At 40.6% G+C, this 21,548-nt stretch overlaps 1 protein-coding gene and 1 pseudogene across 1 annotated transcript in view; both read right to left on the bottom strand.

The window, feature by feature from the left end:
• Window positions 1-6,137: 6,137 nt before the first annotated feature.
• LOC141572111 (cytochrome c oxidase assembly protein COX19 pseudogene) lies at window positions 6,138-10,893 on the bottom strand (annotated as a pseudogene).
• Window positions 10,894-18,941: 8,048 nt separating this feature from the next.
• Window positions 18,942-21,548, bottom strand: part of LOC109439108 (uncharacterized) — a 36,148-nt gene continuing 33,541 nt past the window's right edge. The window contains 2 exon segments of the mRNA XM_088794413.1: window positions 18,942-21,383; window positions 21,386-21,548. Of these exon segments, the coding sequence (XP_088650539.1) occupies window positions 21,220-21,383; window positions 21,386-21,548 (327 nt within the window). The 3' untranslated portion in view covers window positions 18,942-21,219.

The following is a 21,548-nucleotide window of genomic DNA, read 5'->3' as shown; positions in this document are numbered from 1 at the left end:
GTCAGATTTTTTGAGTATATACCCAGGAGAGGGATTGCTGGGTCATATTGTAATTCTCTTCTTAATGTTTTGAGGAACCTCCACACTGCCTTCCATAGCAGCTGCACCAATCTGCATTCCCACCAACAGTGTATGAGGGTTCCTTTTTCTCCACAGCCTCTCCAACACTTGTTATTTGTCTTGTCAATGATAGCCATTCTGACTGGTGTGAAGTGATGTCTCATTGTGGTTTTTATTTGCATTTCTCTGTTGATTAGTGATATTGAGCATCTTTTCATGTCTATTGGCCATCTGTTTGTCCTCTGGGAAAATGTCTATTCAGGCCCTTGCCCATTTTTTAAATTGGATTGTTTTGTCTTTTTTTTTTTTTTTTTTTTTTTGGTCTTTTTTGTTGAGTTTTATGAGTTCCTTATATTTTTGGATATAGCCCCTTATTGGAGGCATTGTTTGCAAATATCTTCTCCCATTTGGTTGGTTACCTATTAGTTTTGTCAGTGGTTTCTTTTGCTGTGCAGAAGCTTTTTAGTTTGATAATAGTCCCATTCATTTATTTTAGTTTTTAATTTCCTTGCCTTGGAGGACAAATTCATAAAATCCTCTTTGAACCCAAGGTCCATAAGATTAGTACCTACGTTATTTTACTGTGCAGTTTATTGTTTCAGGCCTTATATTTAGGTCTTTGATCCACTTTGAGTTAATTTTGGTACATAGTGACACATAGCAATCTAGTTTCATTCTTTTGCATGCTTCTTTCCAGTTCTTCCAGCACCATTTTTGAAGAAGCTGTCTTTTCTCCATTGTATGTTTTTGTCTTCTTTCTCAAAAATTATCTGTCCATGTTTATGTGGGTTTATTTTTGGGTTTTCAATTCTATTCCATTGGTCTGTGTGTCTGTTTTTCTGCCAATTCCATGCTGTTTGGATTAGTTGCTCTACAAGTTGAAGGCAGGGAGTGTTATACTTCTAGCATTACTCTTTTTTCTTAGGATTGTTTTGGCTATTCGGGGTCTTTTGTGGTTCCATGCAAATCTGATGACTTTCTGTTCTATTTGTTTAAAAAAAAAGTCATTGGGATTTTGATGGGGATTGCATTAAATCTGTGTATTGCTTTGGGTGATATGGCCATTTTAACTATGTTGATTGTTTCAATCCTTGAACGTGTAATGTCTTTCCATTTCTTTGAGTCTGCTTCAATTTCTTTCAAAAATGTCTTATAGTTTTCAATTCATAGGTCTTTCACATCTTTGGTTAAGTTTATTCCTAGTTATTCTTTTTGCTGCAATTGCAAAAGGAATTGTTTTTTTTTTTTTTTAATTTTTTTTCTGAGATGTCACTGTAGTATATAGGAATGCAATGGACTTTTTTTCTTTAAACTAATGGTTTTATTGTTTATATAAAAATATGACATGTTTGTTATAAAATATGTAAGGAAAGTTATGTGATGTAAGCTATGCCATCTGGGGAACAAGTGTCATGAACAGACTCCGTACAAGAATTGGGCCATTCACACAAGTACTGGCTTTTTCTGACTTTCTGAGCCTGTTTATTAGAAGTGTAGATCCACCCCCTCTGTCATTTACCAGCCCAGTAAGTGCCAGAAATTTCAGAACATATATTTACACTCAGCCCTGTAGGGGTGCCATCCATGACTGGGTTGCTGTGAGAATCAGGACAAACCCCACAGCTGCCCCAGAGCATGAGTCCCAGGGGCTGGGATCAGCTGTGATGTGGGCACCAATACACATTGAGCAGCTCAGGGTTGCTCCCTGGTCATGGCCAGTGGCCTTCTGTCTGGGGCAGTGCGCTGGGCACAGTAACAGCCTTAGCCCTGCAGCCTGAGTCTGCCTGCAGGGGTGACTAAGGATGTGGAGATGAGAGGTGGTCCTGCACAATCAGGGTGGACAAGGGCGTCACTGTGTCCTTATGGGAGACCAGAGTCAGAGAGAAGATGACGAGGCAGAGGCCAGGGAGGAGGAGGGACAGGAACACATGCAAGGCACACGGGTGCCTCTCGACGCTGGAAAAGACAGGAAACATTCTCCCCAGAGCTTCTGGGCACATTTCAGACTCCACACTCCAGACTGTAACTTGATGAAGTTGTATTTAAACCACCGAGTTTATGGTGAGTGGTTAGAGCTGGGGCAGGAAGGTCATACAGAACTCTTCAGGAGGGGAAGATCTGGCTTGCTCCTGAAGGCTGGGACATCGCTGGCAGTAGGGGGATGCAGCCCTGCACCCGAGCTCCTCGATAAGAATTGTGTGGATGAGGCCCGGGCTGGAGCAAGCCAGACTAAGGAGGGCCCCGGCCGGAGCCTGGCTGCCTGACCTCTGACGTCTCTTGCCTCGGGAGAGTCCTTGGAAAACATCCTGGAAATTGTCTCTGGGCACCTTTTAATAAGTGTTGTATATCCTGATGAGTGTACATGAGAAAGAAAACACGTTTTTTGTTGACCAAGTGTTGGAATATCAAAAACATCTGGTGTCCGCTTTGACAGCAGCAGATAGGACGTCTGGCTCCAAATGTCATAGGCAGCTCAGGAAGCTGCGGCTCCTTTGTGAGAAAGGCAGCTGCTCCCCCCACCACCACTATGTTCAGACTGCTCCTCTTCCTCCTGTCTTCTGTCCTCCCAGACCATTTACACCTTCATTGCCCTACTTGGAATTGGCTGGATGTCTGTGAAAATGAGAGCTTATTCAATCGCATATAGAAAGTTCCACTGCAAAGGTTTGCTACAAAATGTGTACCCTTTTCAGTCATTTCAGACTTTTAAAAAATTGCAAAAGTAGGACAAAGTTCGTGTGCCCACTTCTCCAAATAACATCTCATGTAATCACAGAGTAAGCATCCAAGAGCCCAGGACCGATCTGTAGAGCTGGGGTCCTGCCCACTGCCCACAGCTCCTTCCCGCAACCTCACATCGGGGACAGCCCCTCAGTGTGTGTCTTAGGGCCGTGACACTTCTGAAGAGTGCTGGTCCTCATCTGTAGTAGGTCCCTCAGTAGATTGAGGTTATGCATTCTTGGCAATAAAACCTCAGAAGTGATACTGTGCCTAGTTGGGGCAGCAGGTGGGGGCACCAGCTGTGGAGAGGCCCCTCTCCCAGTGTGACCAGCTGGTTATGGTGACAACACTGTACATCTCTTGTCCCCTTAGTAATCACTAAACGACTGAGCGCAGGTCCTCAGGGCAAGGCCAACACCCTGACCATATCACACACTGCCCACTAACCCCACTGAAGTGTCTTTCTGCAACCCTTGTTACTACGGTATTTACCAACGGTGGCTCGTCCTCTCAGGAGCTGTTCCCTCCCCTTCCCCCCCCCCCCCTGTCAACTTGAGTCATTCAGCGATGTGGGTAGTAATTTATTCTGAGGACGATAACTCATTACCATCTTCATACTATCATTGCTCAGTGTCCCAGATTTGGCCATTGGGAGCACCTCTGTTGGCCTACTCGCTTTCAACAAGCACCATCTGCTTTTTAGCAATTCCTTGGTTCAGACACGAGATGGTCCAGGCTCACCTTGTACTTTCCTGGCCTTGGCCCTGGAGTCAGCCATTTCAAGGAGCCCTGTCCTTTTGCTGGAGATAATGTTGGAACCCAGGATCTGGGCGCTGGGTGTGCACCTTGCCACTGGGTCTCTCTGCTTCCAGGCCGCAGTGCTGAGCTGGAAGCATTGTATGAAGTCGCATGTGCATGCCTGTCTATTGCTGTGTGTAGCTGCTGTCCTATGTCAGCAAACCAGTTCATCACACCCAGCTCTTACCCACAGCATACGTCTAGCTTTTCAGTCTGAGGATACAGTACCAGAGCTGTCACCCATGTGAGAAAGAAACTTACTAACTAGGGCACAAAATCTTGTCTTTTTATTCTAGGTTTAGTGAAAATCCAGCTTCCAAAGTCACTCAGCTGTTGTCTCACCTCTACCCTCATGTGGTCAAAGGTCACATTTGTAACATGATGTGGGTGTTCCATTTTGGTTCCCATTCCCTGGCTTATTTTTCGAAAATGTTGGACATGAATGGCAGTGATCCTTCTCACCAGTTTCTGGCTTGTCTTTGAGTTTATTTTTTGTAAAACTATACAGGTATTTCTAAAGTTTCTTCTACATCTTGTTTTTTTAATCAGAATCCTCATTTTGCATTTTTTAAAAATTGGGGAATATTGGGGAACTGTGTTTTTCCAGGACCCATCAGCTCCAAGTCAAGTCGCTGTTTTCGATCTAGTTGTGGAGGGTGCAGCTCACTGGCCCATGGGGAATCAAACTGGTGACCGTGGTGTTATGAGCACTGCGCTCTAACCAACTGAGCCAACTGGCCACCCCACATTTCTCATTTTAACATACTGCAGATATACTTTTGGATTCTGCTTTCTATACTTGACAGTATGTTCGTAGTTCAAAGTCACTCCATGTCAGCTGACAGACGCCCCACTGTCCCCATTCCTTTCTGTGCTGCACATGACATGCGGCGTGTATGAGCTTGTTTACTCAAGCACTCATATGGATGGGCATTTGGGGCACGTCATGGTTTATCACTACAAAAAATGCTGCAATAAATATCTGCATATGTAATTTTGTGCTGTTAGAAAATACAAAATAGTTGATGGCTCAGTTTGGATTGGTGATGAAAACCAAGACTTCATAGACTAGACAATATGCAAAAAATCTGAAGCATACCATCAAAGGCTTTCGATAGAGACTAAAGAATGAACAGTGACCAGCTGCAGATAGTAGTAGTTGGTCCCACCCCATCAACAAGGCAGATGGTACTGAGTCGGCACCGTGGGAATGGAGCCAGCATGGGAGGGACTTGATTCAGGGAAGGTCTCACCAAGAGACGTCCATCACTGCAGGACTGAAAGCAGGGTGTTAATACACAGAACTGGGCACGGGAGAGACATGCCTTAACACCCATGGCTGAGGAGTGGAGGGCAGTAATTTCCTGGAGCCCAGGCTCGTCAAGGTCAGCTGTCCTCATCTGCAGGAGCCTGGAGAAGATGCAGCCACCTCCAGGGCTGCTGTCCGAGAGGGACAAGTCCCAGATTATCCCATCACCATCTTCCACTGGCCACACTGGGAGAAAAGCCAGCTGACCAGGAGTCAGGGAAGGAAGACAGTACCAGAGATGGGGGACAGGTCCCAGGGCAGGCAGGCCCAGATCCACATGAACTCAGCATTCTGCTTCTTATTCTGAATCCTGGTCACATACCAAATTCCCCCAGAAATCTTGGGTCAGGATTCTTTTCCTTTAAATGCCCCACAGGCAATTCTGGTACCAGCTGGGCTGCTGTGGTACTGCTACTCTAACTTGCTCAGAGGACCCAGGAGAGAATGCTGGTGGGCATCTAAGTGTGGGTGTTCTTGGGGGGGAAACCTGCAAGGCACTGTGTAAGTCCAACTACAAATGTACTGGCATTCTGTTCTTCAGAGTTACAGCAAATGAGTTACTGAAATTAAACATGTAGTTTTATAAATACAGTCTGATACAAGTCAGAAAATGACCTTGTGATTAGAAAGATACATAGTGTTCAGGCATCCTTAGATGAAGCTCGAGAAGTCAAACCTGACAAAAGCCACACCATTCCTCACTTCCTACTTTGTCTTTTATTTTGTTAAACAAACGAAACAAGCAAAAGGAAACCATTTTGCTAGGGAATAGTTTTCTGACAGCATCTGTCTACATAACAGGCTGAAATGTATGAACATTTAGCACGCTGGTACTGAAAATATGTTCAGAGTATGATAGTATAAAGCCACAGTTCACAGGAGAGCTTAGTTGTCCACTCACTAATGGGACCTTCCTCAGCATTCTCCCCCATCTGTAATGGGCCTCTCAGAGACTCCATCACATACATGGATTTAAAAATAAAGCTTAATGCTCTGGAGGAAATGAGAATCTAAAAAGAAGGATAAGTTTTCGAACTAAGCTGGGGTTTTCAGAGCATGAGTCACGCCGCCAGCTATGAGCCCTGCCCACCAAGGAGGTGTGTCTTCTGATTTCATGAGACACTTCGAGGGCACTCTGGGCACCCCTTTGTCAGTCACACCATCTCGTAAGTAAACCATCAAGGTGACAAGGTTAGGCCACCACTTTATGCTAGACGATCCCAGACATAGCCCAGCAGTGTCTTTCCCATCAAAATTTAGTTTTTTTTGTCTCTGATTTTCCATCTATCAAATCTCCAAATCCAGTTTTTTCAGTGGTCCTTGTGCCATCAGTTGCCTCTCCATTCTGTGTTCTAAATATTTTTATTTGTTTCTGCACAAAGCATTTTCAGAATTATTTTCATGGAGACACTTAATGAATTTTCTTACATTCACTGAAGTGGTCCAGCAGGAAGCTGCCCTTGTTCGGGGACCACAGCTGGAAGCTCTTGGAAACAAAGTTCATGGCCATGGACATGATGGTGGCACTGGAGCCCCTGAACATGACACACACTGTACGTAGGCCAGCCAGGTGAGCCTGCAGTGGATTTTTGTATGTTGATTTTGGAGCCAGCAAATTTACTGTATTTGTTTATTGTTTCTAATAGCTTTTTGGTGTAGTCTTTAGGGTGTTCTACATATAGTTTCATGTCATCTGCAAAAAGTGACAATTTAACTTCTTCATTCCAAATTCGGATACCTTTTATTTCTTTTTCTTACCTGATTTCTCTGGCTAGGACTTCCAACACTATGTTGAATAACAGTGGTGATAGGGGACAACCCTCTCTTTTTCCTGAACATAGAGCAAAGGGCTTCAGTTTTTCACTATTAGTTATGATATTAACTGAGGGTTTGTCATTTATGGCCTTTGTTATGTTACAGTATTTTCTTTCTGTACCCATTTTATTAAGTATTTTAATCATAAATGGACGTTGTATCTTGTCAAGCATCTCTTGGTATAATCATATGATTTTTGTCCTTTATTTTTTTCATGTGATGTATCACATTGATCAATTTACATATGTTGAACCATCCTTGTGCCCCTGAGATAAAGCCCACTTGGTCGTGATGTGTAATCTTTTTAATGCATTGTTGTATTCGGTTTGCTAGAATTTTGTTTAGGATCTTTACATCTGTATTCATCAGAGATACTGATCTGTAATTTTATTTTGTGGGGTTTATCCTTGCCAGGCTTTGATATCAGGGTGATGTTGGCTTCATAGCGTGAGTTAGGGAGTATTGTCTCTTCTTCAACTTTTTAGAAGAGTTTGAGGACAACAGCTATTAGATCCTCTTTGAATGTTTGGTAGAATTCACTAGTGAAGCTATCTGGTCCTGGACTTTTGCTTTTGGGAAGGTTTTGGATGACTGATTGAATTTTCTTACTGTTGATTGGTCTATTTAGATTTTCCAGTTCTTTGTGATTCAGCCTGGGAAGGCAGAATCTAAGAACTTGTCCATTTCTTCTAGGTTATTGAATTTGGTGGTATATAGTCCTTCATAGTATTCTTGGGTGATCCTTTGTATTTCTGTGGTATCTGTGATAACCACCCCTCTTTCATTTATGATTTTCTTTATTTGTGTCTTTTCTCCTTTAATCTTACGGAGGCTAGCCACTTTTATTAATCTTTTCAAAGAACGAGTTCTTTGTTGCATGAATATTTTCTATTATCTTTTAGTTCTCTGTTTCATTTAGTTCTACTCTGATTTTTATTATTTCCTTACTTCTGCTGACTTTGGTTCTGCTTTTTTCCAGTTCTTTGAGGTGTAATGTGAGATTATCTGGGATTTATCTTCTTTCTTCAGATAAGACTGTAATGATATAAATTTCCCTTCTATTACTGCTTTTGCTGCATCCAAATAATTTTGGTGGGATTTTCATTCTCATTTGCTTCTATGTATCTTTTGATCTCTCGTCTTATGTCTTCTTTGACCCAGTTGTTCCTTAAAAGCATGTAGTTTAATCTACACATATTTGTGGTTATTCATGCTTTCTTTTTGCAGTTGATATTCAATTTGAAAGCCTTGTGATCAGAGAATATGCTTGGTATGATTTCAGTCTTCTTAAATTTGCTGAGCTTAGTTTTATGTCCCAATATGTGGTCTATCCTTGAGACTGTTCCGTGTACACTAGAAATGAATGTGTAGTCTGATGTTCGAGGATTAAGTGCTCTATAAATGTCAAGTATGTCCATTTTATCTAATGTGTCATTTAGGGCTGATATTTCTTCATTTATTTTCTATTTGAATGACCTAACCATAGCTCTCAATGATTTGTTTAGATCCCCTACTATAATTGTGTTTTGTTCAATTTCTCCCTTTAGTTCTGTTAGTAGTTGTTTGTTATATTTTGGTGCTCCCTGATTGGAGGCATAAATATTGATGACTGTTGTGTCTTTTTGTTGTATAGTCCCCTTTATCATTATGAAATGTCCATCTTTCTCTCTCGTTACCTTTTTTAACCTGAAGTGTTTCATCTGTTATCAGTATGAATACACCTGCTTTTCTCTGAATACCATTCGGTTGGAGTATCAATTTCCACTCTTTCACTTTGAGTCTATATTTGTCTTTGTAGCTGAGATATGTCACATGGAGGCAGCATATGGTTGGGTTTAGTGTTTTGATCCAATCGTCTACTCTGTGCCTTTATTGGTGAGTTCATTCCATTTACGTTTAGGGTGATTATTGATATATGAGGATTTCTTATCATTCTATCTTTTGTTTTCTGTTTGGATGGAGTCTCCATTGTTTCTTTGATTTTTTTGTTGCTCTTTGTTATTTCAGTGTGGTGATATTCTATGATTTCTCCCCGTGTTTCCTCTTTTTTTATGTTACATATTTTAGTTCTGAATTTTTTGAGTGGTTACCATTAAGTTTATGTAAAAGAAAGTTTCATATTTAGAGTATTCCATTTTCTTCATTATGCCTCCTTTTCCATTCTCTTGCCAATTCAGGCCTTTAGTCTCTCCCCTTTTATGTTTCTGTTGTCACAAATTATCCCTATTTATGCTGGGAGTTGATTTCTGCATTAGCAAGTAGTATTTTTGTGTGTTTTTTGGTTTTTTAAATTTTTTAAAATTTTTTTACTTCTTTACCCTGTATGTTATGTTTAAGTGTATAGTGTCTTATTTGGTGTAGGTGTTGCCATTTCCTGCTTCTGTCTGTCTGTTCGTAGTCCCACTCATGATTTTGTATTCTTTTCCTTTTTTGTTTCAGGTCAAATCGCCTCCTTCAATATATCTTGTACTGCAGGTTATGTTAGAAAATTTCCATAGCTTCTGTATGTCGGGAAATGTCTTTATTCTTCCTTCATATCTAAAGGATATCTTTACTGGATATATTATTCTTGGGTCATAATTTCTCTCTTTCAATATTTGAATATTTGATTCCACTCCTTTCTGGCAAGTAGAGTTTCTGCTGAAAAATTGGATGAGAATCTAATGGGCTTTCCTTTGTGGGTTACCATCTTCTTTTCCCTGGCTTCCTTGAGGATTCTTTCTTTGCTGTTATTTTTTGACAGCTTCAATACAATGTGCCTTGGAGAAGCTTCCTGTTGAGATTGAGGTAATTAGGTGTTCTATTTGCTACTTGTATTCGGCAATGCAGTTCTTTCCACAAATTCTCAAATTTTCATCAACTGTTTGTTTGAATATACTCTCTGTTCCCTTCTCCCTTTCTTCTCCTTCTGGTATGCCCATTATTCTTATGTTGCTCTTTCTGATGGAGTTTTTTCATTTCTTTTAACTCTCAAATCTCTCTTCTTCCATCTGTGTCATTTCCAGATTTCTATCTTTGATGTCACTGATTCTTGTCTCCATCTGGTCAGCTCTATTACCTAAGCTGGCTATTTCATTCTTCATTGTTTTTATTGAGTTCTGAATCTCCAAATTTCTATTTGGTTCTTTTTTTAAATTAAAGTTATTGGGGTGACAATTGTTAGTAAAGTTACATAGGTTTCAGGTGTACAATTCACACGGTGTGTTCACCACCCAGAGTCAGTTCTATTTCCATCTCTTTGGGAGAATGTTCATTTTGTTCTTTGAATGTGTTTCTGAGTTCATTAAACTTCCTGTCTTTGTTTTCTTATATCTTGTTGAGTTTTTTCAGAACTGCAGTCTTGAATTCTCTGTCATTTAAGTCACATTTTTTATGTCTTTCAGTTCATTTTCTAGAGACTCTTTTTATGTGTGTGTGAGCTGTCTTGTTACCTTGGTTATTCATGGCAATTAATTAATTATTATTTCTCTTCCTAGGCATCTACAAGAGTGAGTTCTTATATTGGGCACACCAGTGGACAGAAATATTCAAAGTGGTGACATCACAGAAATGGTGGTGTGGGGAGAACTTCTTGAAATCTCCCCTGGCACCTACAACAAATTGAACAGCTATGATTCAACAAAGGACTCCCTACACGGAACACAGGAATGCCTGAGACCTGCAATTGAAATCATGTAAAGGCTGGGAAATTGGGTGAGTGGGGGAGGGAAGGTGGAAGTGTGAAGACGTGGGTCTTGGGCTGCAGGATGCAGACCGGAGCTCAGAGTTCCCTGTAGTCCAGAGCTACCACAGTCATGGTAGAAGGAAAAATTCAGACTGCTAGTGCTCCCCTTATGGCCTATAGTCCAGCCTGAGGGATCAGCATATAACATGGCTGAACTCAACAATCACGGCCTAGACCTCAGAGCAAAGACTGAGGGAAAAAGGGTGAGATTGGTGGCTTAATCCCTCACTGCCAAGCAGAAGATGGAAGATATAGGCACAGTGCCTGGCGAACCCCTCCCCACCCTCCCAGTGCTAGAAACAGACTCCAGAAGAAACAGTAGCAGTCTCAGATCAAAAGAAGAGAATATTTACAGCTCAGAGATCTTCAGTCCCCACAGCCACAGACTCACACTGCAACTAATTCCGGTGAAAGGGAAGGAACTGTAGGGGCAAGATAACTGTGGACTGGTAGTCGCAATTGCTCAGAGACACCTCTTACAATCTAACATGCCCCCACCTCCACTTATCTGGGTGGATCCATGCAGGGGTAAACAGAGCTGCTGAGACACACAAGCTCTGACTCTGGTTACAGAAAGAGCTTTGAGACTTCAGAAGCTCTCCACATTCTGGCCTGCAAAGTTTCTGTTGAAAAATCAGCTGATAGTCTTATGGGAGCCCCCTTGTAAGTAACTAGTTGTCTTTTTCTTGCTGCTTTTAGGATTCTCTTTGTTTTTAACCTTTGCCATTTTAATTATAATGTGTCTTGGTGTGGACCTGTTTAGGTTCATTTTCCTTGGGACTCTCTCTACTTCCTGGGCTTGTATGTCTATTTCCTTCATCAGGTTACAGAGGTTTTTAGTCATTATTTCTTCAAATAGGTTCTCAATGTCTTGCTCCCTTTCTATCCGTCTGCTACAACTATAATATAAATGTTATGTTTGATGTTGTTCCAAAGGTCCTTTAAATTTTCTTGTTTTTTATTCTTTTCTATTTTTATCGTTCTACTTGAGTGCTTTCTGCTACCTTGTGTTCTAAATTATGTATTCAGTCCTCTGCTTCATCTAATCTGCTGTCGATTCCTTCTAGTGTATTCTTCATTTCAGTTATTGTATTTATTTATGACTGGTCCTTTTGATGGTCTATATATCCTTCTTTATGCTTGCTATCTCTTTGTTGAAGTTCTAATTAAGGTCCTTAAGCATTCTTACAGCCATTGTTTTAAACTCTTTTTGGTATGTTGTTTCTCTGGAGGTTTTTCCTGTTCTTTTTTTTGGGACATGTTTCTTTGTTTTCTCATTTTGGTTGGCTCCCTATGTTAATGTCTATATAATAGGTAGACCTATTATGTTTCTCAGTCTTTTCTGGGTGGCCTTATGTAGTATGTATCTTGTGTGCATTCTCCCTGATCACCGCTGCATGTGTTTCAAGAGTGTCCCTTGTGTGTGTTGTGTGTATTCTCCTGTTGTAGCTGATTCTTGATTGCTTTTGATGCATCAGTGGGTGTGATTGACTCCCATCATGACAGGCTGTGAGGGTTGGCTATGCCCTCAGTGTATGAGATGCTGTGTGTGGGCTGATCCCTTAGAGGGGGAGTCACCCCAGAGGGCTCTTGTGCCTATTGTGGGCACCCTTTGGTTGTGCCACTTGTGGGACTAATGGGGTAGTGCTCTGGTGTGGTCTGAAGCTGGCCTCTGGGTGTGTTGTTTCTGGTATCTCTTGGGAGGGCTTCCATGCAGACCAGTTTCATCCTTGCCTGTAACTGGCCCAGGGCTACCTGGTAGGAGCTACAAAGCTATATGGGGTCTGTTGCTGCCTGTGCAGGACCTGGAGGCATGTAGGGGTGGCCTTGCTGTGAATAGAGGCCAGCTGCCCCAGTATTGAGCTGGGGCAGCTTAGGAAAAGGTTCAGGGGTCACCTAAGCCTGTTGCCACCTGCTGGTTTCCCATAAGGCTCAGCCTCCTTGAAAGAGCCTCCTTAGGTGCACAGGCAGGGCTGTTTGACCCAATGATGAGAAGGTCCCCAGAGATTTCATACTAGCTGGGTGGGGCAGGGTCTTAGGAAGTTTGAGGCATAGCTAGTGGTTTCTACAGAGTTAACGCAGATTCATTCCTTGCACCAGTTGTGAGCCTGTGATGACTTCAGAAAACACTCAGAGAACACCAAGGCCAGCTTCCACTCTTAAGGCCCACAGATCCCCAGAGCTACCCAAAAATATGTAGTGAAAGTTGTGCATGACTGCCTACCACCGAAACTTTCCTGGCTGCCATGGGCCATCTGATGCTGTAAAAGAGTTCCTCAGACTATGGGGCAGCTGCCCGCCCAGGCACCCAGAGTGCCCCCAGTGCTGCAGCACTAGCTGGTGGGGCAGCGTCCCAGGGCATCACCAAGATGGTGTGCAGGCATGGATTTTTCAACATCAATGGGGTCTCAGATTTGGCTCTTTGGGGGAGGGTTCAACATAGAAAAGAGGGAGCCTATACAGAGGTGTGCTCCAAACAGGGACAATGGCTGCTGTCCCTGCAGCTCTCACCCCGTATATCTCCAGCAACTCTTGAATTGGTGCCCCTCCAGCAGAGCCCAGTTGAGTGTTTGCAAGCGAGTGTGTGTGTGTACAAACCCTTTAAGAGGACATCAGAGTTTCTAGCCACCTCTGTCTCACCAGTATGGACAGACAGAGTCCTCGCTGATTTTCAGTGCCACATGTTCTGAGGACTCCTCTTCCTGAGACAGGACCTCTGGTTTGGGGAGCTTGGTGTGGGACTTGGATTCCTACCACTTCAAGGGGGATGTCCATCACTGAGGAGTCCTCCCAATGTTCACCCACAACCTGTGGGTTTGGGGTCAACCCGTCATGCATCTCTGCCCATCCTACCAGTCTCAATGTGGCCTCTTCTTTATATCCTTCATTATAGGGATTCTCTTCAGCTAGTTTTCAGGTGATTCTGGATGTTGATTTTGCTGAAATTTAATTGTAGTTTTGATGTGAACCTGGGACACAGCTGGCATAGCATTTACCTAATCTGCCATCTTGGACCTTCCTCCTGGTCTAAGTTAGTTTTATAGTGAACTGAGTCTGTTGAAGAGACTTGACTAGAGGTCTGAGTGACCTAAGAACTAAGTAGTGGCAGCTGGTACCTAATGCATCACAATAAGAAGCAACGACCCTGAGGTTTGGTGAGGCACAGAGATTGCTACTCAGAAATTTGACTCATCCCATGTAGAAACATGGGATTTAAAATAACCTCCTACACTCTGAGGGAGACATGAAACACTAATGTCTTAAACCCCAGTGTAACAAATTTTCACTGCATTGTTCTCATGTTAATAACTGTCTCACCAAAAGTGGATTCAAAGCAGAATCATTTTTTGAAAGCAAGGTTGACTTGCTTATTTAAAACTAACAATCTGAAAACTGTGTACAGTCCAAAAAGTAAACATTCTTATATTTTTATTTATTTTCTTTACCCTACTGTGAATCTTCCATTTTATGACCTTCTTCCAGTTAATAGGTCACAGTAATTTAATGAGGCTGTGGCATGATTTTGTAGAGTAAAGTGGGTGGTAAAGAATACAGTTTTGTCAAAAAATTCTGTGGCAAACTTTAGGGTAAGCAAAGCAAAAGTTAGTGTTTTATTCTTTTTCATTTAGGCTAGACATTGCCAGAGTGTTTATGATATGCAAGATGGACATATGTGTCATAATATTCTCTACACCTGTTTGAGTTTCAGTACTTTGTTTTGTTTTGCTTTGCATTCTAGAGAAATTCCAAAAACTTTGGAAAACCCAGTTGAGAGAGATCAGAAGTTCATTAAGCAAGATGGCAAATTCCAAAAATATATACACTAAGTAAAGCGGTACCTCGGTTTTCAAACGTAATCTGTTCCGGAAGACCATTCAAGTTCTGAAATGTTCGAAAACAGTTGAAAGCTAGGCCTCAGGATCTTGCATTCAGCGGAACATGTTCGACTTCCAAGTTGTGTTAGAAAACCAAAGCATTTACTTCCTGGTTTACGATGTTTGTAAACCGAAATGTTCATCAACGGAGACGTTTGAAAACGAGGTACTACTGTATATCCACAATGAATACTAAATCAACATGCTATTTTTAATGAGTGTTATTAAAAGAGAACTAGCAATATTGGGTGGCAATATGATGGTTTTTCTCCTCAGTGTCAAGATCCATCTGATCTTTATTCATGGAAACTTTTTTTTAAAAGTTATAAGGATTTTTAACTTAATGTAATTTGGTGTCTTCTCGAAACTACAGTATAATGTAAAAAACACAAACTTCTTTAGGGAAATGCTAAGTCAAATAGCTTAGGGAGAAGCTGGGTCCCTGTGTCAGCAGTGACCTGTCCCATGGTCATTATCATCCTATCACCACAATGCCATTGGGCTGGATGTTGGAGAAACACTATGAAAACGTGCCTTTTGTCTCTCACAGCTTATAGTCCCAATGCTTCAAAGAACACACTTTTATTTAGTGCCTCCTCTCTCTAAGAAGGTAATGCTGGTACATTTTCAAGATATGCAAACAATAGGAAAGAAACATTACTAAATATAGTACTTGAGTGGTTGTGAGACATTTAAATTGCTTCTAGGAAACAATTCTTGCTTTTATGGTTCTAAGGAGAAAATATGTAGAGCATTTTGGATATGATGAAAAAAATTCATGGTGATAAATATACCTTGAGAAAGTAGAAAAGAACATTGTGCACAGGCTGTAGGCATTCTATTCTCAGAAAACACTGCGCAGTTTCTTTGGAGTATGCACCTGTCCCCCCGCCCCCATGTCTGCCTCTCCCCCTCTCTCCTGCCCCACTCCTCTCTACCTCACACTCACACACACACACCACACACACAGGCTCGCATGCACACCCACATTCTCAAAGAAAAAACACATTAAAGAAATTCAGGCACTATGCTACAACTGGGGATGGTGCATTAAAAGAGAAGTCATTTTCCAACTCTCATGAAGATTATAGCCCAAGATGAAGAAAGCACACACTAGTCAAAGAGCCACACAAACAACCATAATAGTGCAACCAACTAACAACTGTAACCACTGGGTTAAGCTAAGCGAACCACCATTGTCAGCCCTCCCTCAACTCTCAGTAAAGTGTATTCCAAGTAAAGGCCTTGAGTGAGCCCTCTTCTGTTGAGAAGATCAAGGAAATCACTCAGTGCCCCACATTTGAAATTATGTAGTTTGGACTATCAGGAACAAAAGTAGGGTCAGACCATTCAGACCTGCAACTAACCAGTCTCCTCTCCTCTCTCTCTCTCTCCCCCCACACCCCCGACTGCTGCAATAATGCTCTAGCATATCCAGTGTTCACTGTAGTTCCCCTGGTCTATTCCCAGAGCTAACAAAGTGGTCCCTTAAATGTAACCCTTGTTTGCCACTCCCTACTCAAAATCATCCATGGGCATCTCACCTTATTATTAACCCAAAGTCTTACCCGTGCCTCAAGGTCCTGCCCAATCTCCTCCCCTCTCCATGCCTCTCTTGCTTCATCATTCTCCCTCCTTGGTTGCTGTAATCTGGCAAAACCTGTTTTCCCGCCTAGATTTTCCTCAAACACTACAGGTAAATAAGGAACTCTGACAAATTAATAGACAAACAATTCTATTAAACTGGGTAAAAGATTTAGCAAGACATTTCACCAAAGAACATCATGAATAATGAGTAACCACATGAAAAAATGCTCTGCTTTATTCATCATCAAAGAAAAATTAAAACCCCAATGAGAATAACTTCACACCCACTAGAATGACTCAAATTAAAGAAATTAATTACACTAAAAAATGTTAAGGATGTGGAACAAGTAGAACTCTCATCCATTGCTGATGAAAATGTAAAATGATGTACTACTTTTGAAAACAGTTGGCATTGATTTATCATACAGCCCCAAATCTCACTCCTAGGAATTTACACAATACAAACCTATGTCCCTACAAAATGTGTACATTAGTGTTCATAGTAACAACTTTACTCATAAATGGGCCAAACTGGAAACCCAAATGTCCACCAATAGGTGAATGAGTAAATACATTGAGATTGAGAGAGAGAGAGATCTGTTTGGAAGAGAAATATTGGCAAAGGGAATTTTGCCAGGGCAGAGCCCAATAGGCACAGCTGCACCAATGAGCAGTAGTTCTGGGGTTTTATGTTTTTCTGTGCAGGATGTAGGGTGCTTGTTTGCTTTCAGGGGGGCTGCTACTACAATTGTCTTCTCCTGGGAACTGTCCTGTTCCCTTCTATGATGGATGTCAGCTTGCAGGGTGTTACTGTTGTAATTGCAAACTGTTCTCTTCCCATCTATGTTGGGTGTTGGTTAGTTTGCAGGGTTTGCCATTGCAATTAGGAACTGTTCTGTTCCCCCACCTATGGTGGATGTAAGGTGCTTGTCAGCTTGCAGGCGCAGTGCTAGCCAGAGGTTTTAGAATCAACTGGTTATATTTTAAGCTCGTTCCTTCTAGCTCACAAGCCCGCTCCTGTTAACTCTTTACTTGTCTCATCAGTTTTTATTAGAAATTGACATGGGGTTTTGCCAAACATTTGCAATCATTCATTATATTCCAACAAACACTAAAAACCAAAAATCTGGACTGTGAACTGGATCTGCTTAAAGCGATTTAAAAATACTGGATGTTCTAGTTTTTAACTTGTTTATGATGTTTCCAACATTAAAGTCAGAATGGTATATGAAGGATTCTGATCTTATTTTATGTACAACTTGAAAAACTAGTAATTCATGAAACAAATCTTTACCAAGTTGCAAGCCTGGTGCTTGCTATAAATGCTTTCAAGTTGAGGGTCACTAACTAGAAACCAGGTGACCACGCTTAGCAGTGTCTGTGATCATTCATGTTGACAGCACATACTACTGGTAGGATGAGAAATGGTGTTTTTTTAACTATGTGGTCTTTTTACAAAAAACACTTAATTCCAATGCAATCATAAAAAAAAAAAAAGATATCAAAAACCCAAACTAAGAGATATTCTACAAAATACTTGACTAGTACTCATGAACTGTCAAGGTAATAAAAAACATGGAAGGCACGAGTAATTGTCACAGACCAGTGGAAGCTACGGTGACAGGACAATTAAGTGTAATGTAGTATTCTGGATGACATCTTCGGATACAAAAACACCATAGAGAAAAACTGAAAAATAATGTGTTTATTTAATACTCTATCAATGATAGTTATGACAAATGTACCAGAGTAATGAAAAATATTAAAAAGGGGAAATGTGTGAGGAATATATACGAATTAGTTTTGTAACTTTTCTTCAAATCGACAACTATTCTAACCTCAAGTGAATTTAAATTTTTTTTTTTAAAGTACTCCAGGTTAGATAATTTCCTTTATTTTTCTGTAAATCAACAGTTTTCTGAAAAATCAAGCGTGTAGACGGAGATGGCTTCTGACTTTCATTTCCCTTTTGGTTGTGCAATAAACTTTTGTGAATCAACATGTCAAGACACTGAAGAGAGGCAAACACACTCTCTTAGCTGCTGAAACTGTCTAGCCAGGAGAGCTGATCCAGTGTAAGGTGTGCTAGCTCTGGAGGTCCCATGACAGAGCCTTCATCCAGCGATGGGCTCTTACTACTGGCTCTTTTCTTTGGCAGGGATGCTGCTAAATTAAGTGCTGATAAGTCAGTGTAAAAGAAATACCTGTTCTCCACTTAGTGTTAACAATTATACCATCGTTTTCCCTCACACCATATCAACACAAGATGGGGAATAGAAAACTTAGAGAATCAACTGACCTGAATATTTTCCACATACTCTATCAGATCATACTTGCAGAAAGCAACGTGTCCAGGGTTGATATGTTTTCAGTGGTCCAGGTTTTAAAAATTAGTATTTCAGTTACTTATTTCTCTGTGCTGACCAAACCATGTTTCCTGAAATGATGACAGACTGACCAAACATTTCCTTGGTTAAGACTATATAGTTTCCCAAAATGTGAATGTTTTTCAATACCAATATGGTGCTTCTGACACAAAAGTAGCCCTGATTTTAATTCCAATTATAAAGCCTGCTATTCAAGAAGGGTAGAAATTAACTCGTTTGCAATGCTGCAGTGCGAGCAAGCACCATGGTTTTGGGAAAAGATCCTAGACAGGATGCTCAGGCTACATGCAAACAAGAGGGCTAAGAAGACTTGCTTTTTAAATACTCAGCGTAAAATGAACCATAAATGGCATAAAATGAAGGTCAAAAGAGCATGTAAGAATCAATCCACTACACACATGCATGCACACACATACACACACATTCACACAAGAGTCCTTTTCTCATGGATAGACAAGCTCCTAGAAAAACGGGGCCAGACCAATATTCAGACACAGCAGGCAGGCCAAAGTCTAACAGCATCAAGCTGAGGGAAGAAACAGAAGAGCACATAGACTGTCACTCAAAAAAGGAAAGTGAACTTGACCAGAGCAAGTTTGACTACTGCCTCCTACTAGAAGAAGTAATGAAATCTGTTACATACCCATACAGATGCGTCCCATAGCTCAGACAATACTCACAAACATTTATTGGTGTTCTCCAGAGTTCACGTTATTCTTCAATGTTTAAAACTTCACATACCACAGTGTTTGTGCATAGGGAAATATTTCCTTCTGTATTTGCTATAAAACTTAGTATTACATATAAAGCACAAGTTTTGGTACATCAATTCTAGGTGAAGAATGTACTTTTTTTTATTAGTTAATTGGGGTGACAATTGTTAGTAAAGTTACATAGGTTTCAAGTGCACAATTCCGTAATACGTCATCTATATATAATGTTGTGTGTTCACCACCCAGAGTCAGTTCCTCCATCACCATATATTTGATCCCTTCAACGCTCACCTACCACCTCCTTCCCCTCTTCCCCTCTGGTAACCAATGAACTATTGTCTGTGTCTATGAGTTTTTGTTTCTTCATTTGTTTGTCTTGTTCTTTCGTTGTTGTTTTTAGTTTTATATACCACAAGTGAAATCATAGTTCTCAGCTTTTTCTGACTTATTTTGCTTAGCCTAAAAATCATAAGTTCCATCCATGTTGTTGCAAATGGCACTATTTCATCTTTTCTTATGGCAGAATAGTATTCCATTGTGTATATGTATCACATCTTCTTTATTCAATTATCTATTGAAGGACACTTGTTTCGATGTCTTGGCCATTGCATAAATAAAGCTGCAATGAACATTAGAGCACATGTATCTTTACAGATAAATGTTTTCAGGTTTTTTGGGTATGTACCCAGGAGAGGGATTGCTGGGTCATATGGTAATTCTATTCTTAAGTTTTTGAGGAAACTCCACACTGCTTTCCATCGTGCTGCACCAATCTGCATTCCCACCAACAGTGTATGAGGGTACCCTTTCTCCACAGCTGCTCCAAAACTTATTGTTTGTCTTATTGGTGATAGCCATTCTAACCGGTATGAGGTCAGATCTCATTGTGATTTTTATTTGCACTTCTCTTAGGATTAGTGAGGGTGAGCATTTTTTTCATAGCTCTATTGGCCATCTGTATGTCCTCTTTAGAGAAATATCTATTCAGGTCTTCTTTCTGCCCATTTTTTAATTGGGTTGTTTTTTTTGTTGCTGAGTTGTATGAGTTCCTTATATATTTTGGATATTAGCCCCTTATTGGAGGCGTTGTTTGCAAAAATCTTCTCCCATTGGGTTGGCTGACTTTTTGTTGATGGTTTCTTTTGCTGTGCAGAAGCTTTTTAGTTTCATATGGTTCCACTCATTTTAGCTTTTACTTACCTTGTCTTTGAAGTCAAATTCATACAATCATCCTTGAACTCAACGTCCAGAAGTTTAGTTCCTATGCTTTTTCTATGCAGTTTATTGTTTCAGGTATTATAGTTTAGGTATTTGACCCATATTGAGTTAATTTTAGTATATGGTAACAGAGAGCAGTCATTTCATTCCTTTGCACGTGGCTTTCCAATTCTCCTAGAATCATTTATTGAAGAGACTGTCTTTTCTCCATTGTGTTTTTGGATTCTTTGTCGAAAATTATCTGTTCATATTTATGTGGGTTTATTTCTGGGTTTTCAATTCTATTCCATTGGTCCGTGTGTCTGTTTTTCTGCCAAGAATTTATCTTCAATTTTGAAAGTGATACATTTCCTCAGAAAAAATTATCTGATGCAAACTCAGTATGTGTTCAAAAATTAGTTATCAAAATTCAAGATTTTAGTCTAATCTTAATTATTTCATGTTTAATGAAGTTCAGTTGGTGGTAAAGGCATTTGTGTTGTTCCCTAAGATTTCTATGATTTTTAATGAAGTCTTCTGATTATTCAGGACATAGACAGAAGTTTTCTTCCTCATGTGAAATCTCTGATGTAGAATGATAGGTTGAACTCTGATAGGTCTTCTTACATTTATTGTATTTACAGCATTTCATCCCACTCTAACAGTGAGTTGCCTAAACTATATACATTTAACCAAGAGACCGAAATCTGTAAAAGCTCAACAGAGTACAAATTTAATTCTGGCTTAAAAAAAGCCAGAGAGGAATTAAAAAATTAGGAGGGAATTGATTCACCCAATTATTCAGACTCTAGCTTCTTTAACCTTATATTCTATGTCCAATACACAGCACACAAGTCTTCCATGGAAATTTCTCCATTCCAGTATAACACAGACAGGGAACAATATAAGGAGACTTTTTAAGGCCACACTTAGCTTAAATGTAATAGTATCATATTTCACGACTGTACTGCGAAATTCAGACAAGCTATGTGCCTAGAACAAAAACAGTTAAAGGAAACAATTTGCCAGTCTGTCATGAGATTCTCCACTGTGTTGTATGAGTTCTTAGAGGACATTCCAGATTCATTACACGCAAGGATTTTCTGTCTTCTGTGCATTCTGTTGTGATGTACTTTAAGGGCTGCCTTAGGGACAAAAAATTTCCTGCATTCATTATATGCACAGGGTTTCTCCCCTGTGAATTATCTGATGTGCCCTGAGGGATGAACTGTCTGCAAAAGTTTTCCCACAGTCGTCATCTTCATAGGGTTTCTCTTTTGTGTGAATTCTTTGATGGACTATGAGGGCTGCTTTGTAGACAATGGTTTTCCCACATTCATTACATTCATAGGGGTTTTCTCT

The sequence above is a fragment of the Rhinolophus sinicus genome, chromosome 17 (genome assembly GCF_057876585.1).
Source record: "Rhinolophus sinicus isolate RSI-liver-muscle chromosome 17, RSI-T2T, whole genome shotgun sequence".
NCBI classification, from domain to species: domain Eukaryota; kingdom Metazoa; phylum Chordata; class Mammalia; order Chiroptera; family Rhinolophidae; genus Rhinolophus; species Rhinolophus sinicus.
This window is presented reverse-complemented; position numbering and strand designations above follow the sequence as displayed.